Here is an 11,440-nt window from a genome sequence, read left to right on the forward strand (position 1 = left end):
AAATTAAAATTAAAAATTAAGATTAGAAAAAGAGGATGCACACATTGATGTTGACAGTCAAATTTTATCTTACCTAAACTATATATTGTCCACTTTTAAATGTTGTACTCTGTCTTTATATGCATAAATACGAAGTATAAAATAGTACTCCATTTTTTTTTGGTGTAGGAATTAGGAAAATAGATTATCCTCCATTTTGCGAATTTTTTAAATAAAAATACCAATAATAATTAATTCTTTATAATAAAATATTGTATCTACTAGCACAAATTAAATTAGTTAGGACCCCCATGAAATTGATTATTGGGCAATAAAATTGATTAATAATAACCCCCATGTCTTCCCATCACCATTTGATCCAAATCCAACGGCGCAAATTGTTGTCCCTCGCGTTATTACCTTCGACCCCACCACCCCCGTGAACCCCTCTATATAATTCTCCCTCACCTCCTCCCACTCCCCCAAGCAACCCACAACTTCCTACAGTATTTCTCTTTACTCTCTTTTTCCTTTTCGATCCAAACCAAATAACTACTCCCTCCGTTCCTTTCTGTTGCTCCAATACTTGATTGTCGTGTAAAAAATAAATATAAATTATTATTATTTCCTCCGTTCTTTTTTATTTTACTTAATAATCTAATGGCAAGTAATGGAAAAACCTTAATAATGTCATCGGTTCAAATTATGTTAATGTCAACCGGTGTCCTCTCCATTGCTGTCCTTTTATTTATGTCCATGCCAGCCATTTTAAGCTCGGCCTCCGCCACCGCAACCGCTGAGCTACCGTCACTTTTTTCCACCTTCCGCTCGTGGCTCCGCCCTCCTTATCTCTACTTTATCATCAACGCTATCATTTTAACCATCGTCGCCACCTCACGCCTCCACCACAACCACCAAGCGAACCACCATGACGCGGTGGCTCCGGCGGCTGCTAAGGTTTCGAGCCAGCAACATCATGGTCATAGCCATCATGACGTCATCGCTGTTCGTGCTGATCAGTTTGCACCGTACGGTGTCGTTTCGGTGGCGGAGGCTGTTGTTGATAATGTTGTTGGAGCTGGTTTTTACGACGACGTCGTTTCCATGAAGGATGGTGAGAGGGTGGTTGAGGAGGAGGAGAGAGAAAAAAGAGTTGTTGAAGAAGAGGTTATGAGTAAGGGAAGAGAAGATATATCTAAGGTTGTTGAGAGATCCACGTGGACTCCTCCGTCTTCGTCGTTTCCGTCTTCGCCGTTAAGGAGGCAAGAGAAGTTTTCACCGGAGATTTTCTCCGAGAAACCACCGGCTTCTTCGAGGTTCGGTCATCATCGGCGTCCTGCTAAGGCTAAACCCGCTCTTCCTGAAGGTAACTAAATTTATTTCTCTTGCTCGTAATTAGTTGTCACGTTATGTCTGATTTTATAACATTCATTTAAGTATGATAAACTAAAATATACGAAGTTTATTTAATCATTAGAGCGTTAGAAAATGAGATAATTTTTCCCAACATATTCTACAAATAGCATGTCCCCCTTTTCGTTGTATTCTAAGTAATCATAATTAAGAAAATTTTCGTACGCATTATGAGTTCTTTTACTATTTTACATATGCTATATACATCGGTGTACATGTGTTCATGATCTAATCCGCGGATTAGAAGGGGAGAGGTTGTTTGATTAATTACTCCGTTGTTGAGATCTCAGGAGTAATCTGGGTGTTGCGTTATGAGATTGTGACGTTTGACTAAAAATGTTAATAAATTAATCTGAAATTTGTACTTTAATTTGCTGGAATCTTCGTTTAGCTTTAAAATCAATCAACAAAGCGTAAAAATGAAGTGGCTTTACTGTAGTGAGGAAAAAAATAAGATCTAATGGAGCCGTTAGAAAAGTTGACCTTGACTAACTACTTTTCTACTCTTTTTATTTTCCTTTTTTTCCCTTAAAGTTAAAATTCTTTTTAATTCTCTACTTGGTGTGAATACATTGAAAATTATTATTGGACCTCTAACTGAATTTAAGGTAACAATTTCCTACTAATTTCAGTGGTCGGTGCATATAATACAAGTAATAAGGGTGTGACACTTCAAAATATATATATATACTCCAAATAATCCATGATATAGCCTATTTTCGTAATTCTATTTAAGTTTTCATTTTAATTAAATTATCAGTTTCTCTATATTCATAAGTAATAATCCATTTAAAATATTATTGAATCTTAAGCTTGTAAGATTTAAAATATTGAAATTAATTTTAAATATAGATGTTACAACTTATTTTAAAGAAGTGATCATTTATACATTATGATATAATCCTCAAAAATTATTTATTCCACGTATATAAACAAAACATTTCTTTCTTAGTAATAATGAATTTTAATTTATTTTAAACATAATTTGACAATTCAATTTAATTTTCATATGATAGGTGGAAAGTCATTGAGAGTATCCAAGCCAAAGAAACATGATACCCTAGAAAGCACTTGGAAGGCCATAACCGAAGGACGACACATTCCATTAACAAGGCACCTTAAGAAGTCTGATACATGGGAGACTCATGACCGCCAAATCGACTTGCTCAACGATGAATCATTTCCAATGCCCGCGGTGGTGAAGAAATCCGAGACGTTCCATGAACGTTCCGATTACTTGCCACCGCCACCACCACCACCGGTGACTGTTAACAAGTTGAGGAAAGAGCAATCACTAGGTCAAGACGAGTTGAACCGTCGAGTTGAGGCGTTCATTAACAAGTTCAATGAAGATATGAGGTTGCAAAGGCAAGAGTCCATGCAGCAGTTTATGGAGATGATTAATCGTGCTACTTAACAATAATATTAATCAATAATGCTAATTATTATAAGAACTAAAAAAGAAAAAAAAAACTTAATTAGGTGAATTGTAATGTTGTTGTGTACATTACTAATCTTATAGGGTTTGTATTTTTATTTTTTTTTCCCTTTTTTTCATTTTTGTCATTAATTAATTTTGCTAGTTAAAAGCTTATTGCTGATGATCATACTATAAAGTCCAAAAAAATGGAAATGCAATACAAGATGCTATATACGTAGTATATGATGTAATCTTAGATTTTTTTTTCCCCCCCCCCCCCCCCCCCCCCTTTCTTTTTGCATGAAAAAAAGGACTAGTTTAGCACTTGTAATTTTTCTTTCATGTTTGAAATACTCAAATACTGAAAAAATACTTTTCTTTTTGTAAGTTATTTAATTGGTTGATCATTTAATTCAATTTCTTTTGTAATTGTTAACGTTTAATTATAAGTTCTATATTTTTGTGATGTTAATTACCGATAATCTAAATTTAAATTTCGTATATGTTTCGTTTGTGACTCTAATGAAATAAAATGATAAAGATGTGTGTAAACTATTATCTGAATCATTATTGAAAGTTTGAAACTGTCATCTCATTCGTGACCCATCTCTTTCTATTAATTGTCTTCTTTCACCAGAAAATCAACTCTTTACAATTGTTCAAACAAGGCATCCAAATAGTAGGTACTAGTTGCAAATTAAAGTACATAAAACTATTAGGTCCACTTCTTTATTATTTGTTCCAATATGATAGCTTAGTAATTCCAAATTCCCTATCAAATCCTTCTTATGTTTTTTCCTTCTTTTTTTTTTCCCCCGTTTATTAAAATTTAGAAAAGGATGTATAGCATAGTTATTTCAAAACATTAATCGATCATATACTTAAGTTCATAAATTTTTTAACTTCATCAAGAAAAATAAGTTACTAATTTCCCTTTTTTTTTATTAATTAACACAAGATTTGTCCTAATATTTACAACATTCAATCAATTATGTTTTCTTAGGGTCCGTTTGGTATTGCTATATTTTTTTTTTTTGATTTTTAGTTTCTTTCTTGAAATCATATGATTTATGTTATCATATAATTAATCAAAAATTGGTCAATCTTATTAAAATCATTATAATTTTGAAAACTGAAACAGAATAGTGAAAACAACCATTTCTTATTTTCTGTTTTTGATTTTTTGTTTTACAAAAATAATCAACTTTTTGCTTAATATTTAATATATCTCATGTGTTTCTTAAAAAAAAAATTATCTTCATGTACCAACCCAAAACTAGCTAGAATTTTTCGAGCCCATATCCTTTTATTATTAGTCATAAAAAATGCTAGTAATAATAACATGGTCCATACACCATACTAGCACTTATATATATATATATATATATATATATATATATATATATATATATATATATATATATATATATATATATATATATATATATATGTCTTTAAGGAGAGGACAAGATAATGTTGTAATAAACAAATTTTGATTTTAGATATAAATAAAGAATGAAATAAAGAATTTGTATTTTATGAATTGGACAAATATGAAATATTTTAAGTACATTATAGAAACAAGTAAAAAAAAGGAGTACTTTGGATAATTAATGTTGCGAAGTTACTTAACTAATGTGAACATTATGAAACAAAAATTAAACGACTATTTCACCAAATGCCATTGAGCATTTTAAAAATTCACCAAATGCCACTGAGTACTTTAAAAATTCTCCAAATGCCATCGGACTTTTCAGAATTCACCAAATGCCACCGAGTTTTTTAAAAATTCACCGAGTGCCATTAATGACTAACGTCAATTAATTTCGTTAGTCATTAAGGCTAATTATGTCATGTGGTGGCTTATGATTGGTTGCTTATTAAATTAGTAAATTAATTACTTAATAAAAAACTAAAAAAAAAAAAAAAAAAAAACCACCCACCATGACCCAACCCGACCACTGTCTATCACTGCCACCACCATATCCCCGCCTCCAACCAGTCCCCACCGCGGCGGCGACCCGGCCTAAACAACCGAGCCGGCGACCTAGCCTTGAGCAATCACGCCGCCGGCGACCCAGCGTAGCCAGTCCGCGCCGACAACGCACCCAGCGGCCCTTCGCGCGATTTGCAAACTCCCTTTCTCCCTTGAAAATCCCTCCCCTTACCACGGTCGACGACCAAACCCCCCTCCCCACGCTGGAGAACCCAAATCAGTTCATCCCCTTCGAGCTCCACCCTTTCAACCACCACGTCGGAACCCTAAATTAAAATCCCCAAATATCGAAATCTTGGGTTTTGACACCTTAAACCCCAATATCGATTTCCCTAAATTCATAACCCCCTCCACTCCATCTCTCCCTGCTCCGACGAACCCAAACCACCCCTTTCCCTCCCATCTCCACCCCCTGAACCACCTCGCTTAAAATCGATAACCAAATTTTGGTTTTCGATTTTGGAGATTTCGTTTGGGGTTTTATTAGGGTGTCGAGGATGGTTGTTTAGGGGGGGAGTGGATGAAGATGGTAGGGGGCATAGGGTCAGGGGGAAGAGTGGCCGCCGACGGTATTGGTCGCCGGTGGGGATGGAGGCAAGGGGTTGGGCTGGCGTAGGGGCGGTGCGTGGTGCGGTGGGAAGAGTGGCTGGGGTTCAAATTTTTTTTTAATTTTTTTTATTATAATTTTTTTTGATAAATAAAATAATAATAAAATGAACCAATTATAATATGCCACATGGCATAATTAGCCTTAATGACTAACGGAGTTAACTACCTTAATGACTAACGGAGTTAACTACCGTTAGTCATTAATGGCACTCGGTGAATTTTTTAAAAATTCGGTAGCATTTGGTGAATTCTGAAAAGTCCCATGGCATTTGGTGAATTTTTAAAGTACTCAATGGCATTTGGTGAAATAGCCGAAAATTACATTGTGTGCAAATGTTTTATTATGTATATATAATTTTCTCTTTAGGAGCCAAGGTGATATTATTTAAACGATTTCGATCAACGTCCTTAAAGATTCAAAGCTGCTCATTAATCAGATGAAAAAAAAAAAAAAAAACCCTCTTTTCTAGTTTAATGTTTCAATATGATATCCTATTGAAAAACATTTCTCAACAGTATTGGAAAATGGATAACATGCAAAAATATAGCATTATTGTTGCTGCCCAGGATCGAACTGGGGACCTTTAGTGTGTAAGACTAACGTGATAACCACTACACCACAGCAACTTAGATGACAACTAATGTTATTTTAAATTTTTTATTATTCAGAAACTGGTTTGTTGCTATCGAATTTGCTATCTATTCAATATCACTATGGCTGTCAGGCTGTGTTTGGTAACTAGCTTATCTGGGCAACATTAGCTTATTTGATCAGCATTAGCTTATTGACTATTAAATAAGGTAATTCAAGGTGTTTGGTGCAAAACTTATTTAAATAGTTCATTCCACTAAATAAGCTCTTAACTTATTCAATTCTTATGGTGAAATGACACTTATACCCTTATTGAATAAAAAAATCTTATATATACTAACTACCCCACAATCAGTTTATTGGTCATTTCACATAATCAATCAGCTTTAAACAATCAGCCATTTACCAAACACTTTTCTACAATAAGCTAATAAAATAAGTTAGTCAAATCAGTTAACACAATCAACTAGTTAAAGTCAGCTAACACTATCAGCTTCATCTTTTAGCTTTTCCCCAAACACGGCCTATAACTTTTATATTTTAACTACTATGGAAATTGCTAATAATTCACATGATTAATTATGGTTCACCTTTAATAAAATAAGAGGCACATTTAAAATTTCTTAATAAGAAACCCTCAGAAGTTAGATTCACATCCACAAACTTACTATGGAAAAATATACAAGTACTCCAGTTATCACACTAATAATAACCTTTCTTCTTGACATATACTAGTACGTGTGTGTAAATTTTAAAAGCTAGGAAGAAAGAACCAAAAGATAAAAAAAGTAAATCAATAGTTCAATCAATAAGCTACTATTACAAGTTTACAACTATTTGATAATTGCTTACAAAAAGGTCATGTCATTAATCTCATTATCCTAAATTGACTAAAATAAGAGAATATAAAAGATTGGGATTAAAAAAAAAAAAAAAAAGTGATAGATTAATTAAAATTGAGAGAGTACATTTTAGTTTCACCATTAAAAGTAACTTAAGACTTAAGATGTATGCTAGTATTATTAAATGTGGAGGGCCCAAAGTTGTGGGACAATATCTTAGTGTCCCTTAAAACTTCAATCAAAAGCTGGCTACATGGAACCATCTCCTCCTCTTTGTTCACTTTAGGGTAAGACTCTTTAATTCTTTTGAAGTTGATATGAAAGGTACAAGAGATATAACGGAAATAACTAACTTTTTAACTAACTTCTACCTCAATTTCTAGCTAATTTGTTGTGTTGTGGAGTTGGGATACATATTTCAATTTTTCAATGGTTCTATATGCTTGCCAAGGCAATGTTTTATCTAGAAGGAGGTGTGACTAATATTAATCTTTTACTAATTTTATTCAATGTATTATGATGTTTCTTGGAAATTGCTATGTTCATATATATTTTGCTTATTTGTGAACATTTGTCACTTACAAGAAGAGTTCACCGGTCATAATCTTATCATAATCTTTATTACTTACGTATTATTTTCCAGCACTTCTCTAAAAACGTATGGATGAATTTACATTTTCTTTTACTTTTAGTTTTCATACACAAAAATTTCAATTTAGGGCCAAATGTAATTTATATCTTAATATTCAAAACACCATGATGTGTTGTATTTCTTTAAATGGATTGTGTTAATAGTGATTTGGAGGTAACAAGACTATCAACACGATCGATTTAGGTCCACTTGGCCCAAGTGAAGGTGTGAAGCTACTGTGTACATGTACTTTGCAAGCTTTTCGAGATTTTGCAAGATTGGATTCTCAATCGCACGGTGTAAAACTTTTGTCTTACATTTGAAATCAACCTAAAATAGGTTTGTTTGACAACTAAGACATTATTTATTGAAATGTTAGATGAAATAACAACTTATTGATTGGAAATAACCTGTTCAAAAACTTCAAACTAGGCAAGATTTATTATCAATTAACGGAACTTGCATATTGTTTGAACTCATTGTAGCAACTCTCTATATTTGAATATAGAATACACATTAATAAGATCTTATACTACGGGCCTGTTTCTGATTTATTGAATTGAGCTGAATTGAACTGAACTGAATGGAGCTGAACTGAACTGAACTAAACATAATATTTTATGAGAGAAGGAAATTAGAAACTGAACTGAATTGACGAACTGAAATGAAAATAAACTGAAGAGAACAGGCCCTACGTATGTTAGTCAGTGGTAAAGGTTTACTCAATCGGTGTCAAAAGAGTTACCTGATCAGTATTATAGGAGTTATTCGGTCAATGTTATAAGGGTTGTTTTAATTTTTTATAAGTGGTCACGTGGTGTGACCAGCCACACACATAACGGACTGTTTTTTTATTTTTATAAATTTGTAAGTATTTATAGAAGCTAAAGGGAGAGAGAAGGTATAATATGCAAATTTTTTGAGCCCAATTCATAAGGGTATCTTTTGATTAGGGCCTTAGGGGTAAATAAACTCATAAAAGTGTTTATCATGTTCAGAAAATGGGGAGGTCCATATTCTTAATGGGCCTATGGACAAATCCGGCTGGGTCAGGTCAGATGGGCTTGGGTTTTGGCTAATGGGCCTAATAATAAGTCCTGGCTTATGTTCATCTGATTATCTGCAAATTGTTCTCTAGTTATTGGGTCAATTACCCCTCTTGTAAATTTTAAGTCATACAAATTGGATGGTCAGATTATCAACAAATTGAAAGGTACAAGTGTACAACTGCACAAAAAAGACACAAATTTTAGATTAAATTAATTGGAACTAGAGGGGAATTGAGGGATTTCTCAGTCTATAAAAACACGTCTTCAATGACTATAATAACAGTCTTATGTCATTGAATTCAATCTTATAAACTTCTTTATTAGTACGAGAATGAGTGTTATCTAAACACAATTCTATAAGCCGATAGTAAGTAAAGACACGCTTTACTATTGAGAGATTGTTACATATACCCGGATGCACCATACACCCATAAATAATTTGTTCAATGATTGTTTTTCATTCAATCATCAAATAAAAAGCAAAAACTAACTTTGAATTATTTTAGTGTACGGTACACCCGAATACTATTGGCCGATAATGGGATTATTATACTCTAAGAAATTTGTGAAAAGTGATGAAGACAAGAAGTTGCAATGTATAGAAATATGGAATAGGCTAGGGTAGAGGTTAGACTAGAGAACACAACCCAAGAGTGGTGGGTGTGACAAGGAATGGCGTAAGCAAAACAAGACTAATTTCTTAAGTTGATGCCCCACACGCAACCTCTCTGCCCCTCAATCCTACCCATCTCTCCTGCTTTCACCTGCTGCACCTCCACCCCCACTTCCAATTATCCGCCTTCTCTCTCTTTCCTGTAAGTCTTTCTTTCTCTTTCTATCTCTCTCTCTCTTCCCCTATTCTCTCAATTTTTCCCCTTTTAATTTTGGTGTGTCTTTGCTTACGTTATGATATGGATTGGGTGCTAATTTTGTGCTTTTATTACCTAATTTTTGGTAATTGTAATTGGGTTTTCTTCATTGCTTTCAATTTTCACCTAAAATTGTTAGAACCCCACTTGATTTTTTGGATAAAGATGTGATCTTTAGTCTTGATTTTTGTTGGGTTTGTTTTCTTTTGTTTGTTGATCTTGGAAAAATCTATGGGTGTTTAGTTGATTATGATCTGTGATTTTGTTTATTATGGGTTGATTTGATTAAAATGTAATTCTGACGATTGTGTGTTTGCATCTTTGTGTTTTGATTGTTGTTGTTCTTCAGTTGTGACAAGTAATCCTGCGCGTGTCCCTTTTCTTCTCCAAATTTTACCCCATAAATTTAAATTTCTGAAACCCTAACCCTAAATTATATCAAACCAAAAAAATCCCCAAAAAATTTCAAGATTTCTTAAAAAACCCATATAGTATTACCCAAGATGGAAGTGAAACTGTGGAATGATAAGCGTGAAAGAGAAATGTATGAGAATTTTGCTGAGCTTTACGCCATTATTAAGGCCACTGAGAAGCTAGAAAAGGCTTACATTAGGGATGTAATTTCCCCTTCAGACTATGAAGCTGAATGTGTTAAATTGATTGCCCATTTCAAAACCCTTTCGTCGTCGTTGAAAGACACTGTCCCTAGCATTGAGAGCTTTGTTGATAAGTATAAAATGGATTGCCGGGCTGCGTTGAATAGGCTGGTGACTTCTGGGGTGCCTGCTACAGTAGAGCATAGGGCTGCTGCTGCTGCTTCTAACACCACTTCAGCTGCCACTGTGGCCGAATGTGTTCAGAACTTTATCACGGCGATGGACTCGTTGAAATTGAATATGGTGGCGGTTGATCAGGTTTATCCCCTGTTATCAGACCTCTCAACGGCGTTGAACAAGCTTAGTTTATTGCCGCCTGATTTTGAGGGAAAGACCAAAATGAAAGAGTGGCTTGGACGGTTGTCTAAGATGGGTGCTGCTGATGAACTGACTGAGCAACAAGCAAGGCAGCTTCACTTTGATCTCGAGTCTTCGTACAACTCTTTCATGGCTGCTTTGCCTTCTGCTGGAACTTGATTCACTTGGGTGAGCTTGTAAATATAATTTATATAAATACTATTTTCAAACTCTTTTTCTTTTGGCTCGTTGTATTAAGTAGGTGACACTGATTCTTGCTATGGCTGCTTTTGCTGGAATGTGAATGATGATATTATAATCTTCTTCGAATGTTGATGGATTTTATGATGCTGGAGTTGGTTTGTAGGAGGAAATTTTTTGTACCTGTCAACAGAATTCATATGTTGAATAATACACTTTGCTCCTTGTTCTTGTCTTTCTGAGAGTTAGAGCTGTCTAACCATACTAATCTTTGCAACTGTTGCAAAAATGCTGAATACATTTGTGTTGTCTCTATAGTTTTAAATGTTTATTAACAGAAATTTTTGGTAATTTCTAGTATTATTAGTGTAGTATGCTCTTTTGATACAAACTGTGAACCCCTTTCCTATTCTTATATTGAAGCCTTTTATATCCTCAATTCTTGAATGGTTTGTTTATGTTCTGCCTGGGAACGATCGTTGTCATGTACCTTGTCCGTTGTTCTGTTGAAATGATTTCCTGGATGTTCCTTCCCCGTGCTGTGTGTTGGTTAGTGAAATTGTGCATTTCAGTTTTTGAATAAACTCATTGTTCATCATCGTTACTCTTGAATAATTTACATCGAGTACAAATTTTTGCAGAGGGAGCATTCTTCTGTTACCAGTACATCCTATATATAGTTGAAACATGAAAAACTAGATACATATTGACCCTTGTTTATGTAGTATAAGAAATCTTTTCATGAGATTATATTTGCTGAAAGCAGGCTTTCTGTTACAAACGAGCCTTGACATGTTGCAGACTTCAATTATGCGATGTAGTAGACCATTCAGACAAACCATCACTTGGATATGTATTCGGTGCATCCTAACATTCTTCTTGTTGC

At 34.1% G+C, this 11,440-nt stretch overlaps 1 protein-coding gene, 1 non-coding gene and 1 pseudogene across 3 annotated transcripts; 2 read left to right on the forward strand and 1 right to left on the reverse strand.

The window, feature by feature from the left end:
- Positions 1–479: 479 nt before the first annotated feature.
- Positions 480–3,035, forward strand: LOC145635285 (uncharacterized). The gene is made up of 2 exons (XM_081686569.1): positions 480–1,345; positions 2,409–3,035. The coding sequence occupies exons 1-2, from the start codon at positions 640–642 to the stop codon at positions 2,807–2,809; spliced, it is 1,107 nt and encodes a 368-aa protein (XP_081542695.1). The 5' UTR covers positions 480–639; the 3' UTR covers positions 2,810–3,035.
- A 2,936-nt stretch (positions 3,036–5,971) lies between these two features.
- Positions 5,972–6,044, reverse strand: TRNAV-UAC (transfer RNA valine (anticodon UAC)). Its single transcript has one exon. It is a non-coding gene; the product is annotated as a tRNA-Val (tRNA).
- A 3,143-nt stretch (positions 6,045–9,187) lies between these two features.
- On the forward strand, positions 9,188–10,905 carry LOC145636313 (vacuolar protein sorting-associated protein 28 homolog 1 pseudogene; annotated as a pseudogene). Its single transcript, XR_014114103.1, has 2 exons — positions 9,188–9,346; positions 9,750–10,905. The product of XR_014114103.1 is annotated as a vacuolar protein sorting-associated protein 28 homolog 1 pseudogene (transcript).
- Positions 10,906–11,440: the final 535 nt, after the last annotated feature.

This window comes from Chenopodium album, chromosome 6 (genome assembly GCF_948465745.1).
Source record: "Chenopodium album chromosome 6, dcCheAlbu1.1, whole genome shotgun sequence".
In the NCBI taxonomy this organism is placed as follows: domain Eukaryota; kingdom Viridiplantae; phylum Streptophyta; class Magnoliopsida; order Caryophyllales; family Amaranthaceae; genus Chenopodium; species Chenopodium album.

Bases quoted from the DNA above. Each gene is read 5' to 3' on its own strand.
- LOC145635285 (XM_081686569.1), top strand. From the start codon at position 640: ATGGCAAGTAATGGAAAAACCTTAATAATGTCATCGGTTCAAATTATG. The intron at 1,346-2,408 runs GTAACTAAATTT...TTCATATGATAG, and splicing joins TAAACCCGCTCTTCCTGAAG to GTGGAAAGTCATTGAGAGTA.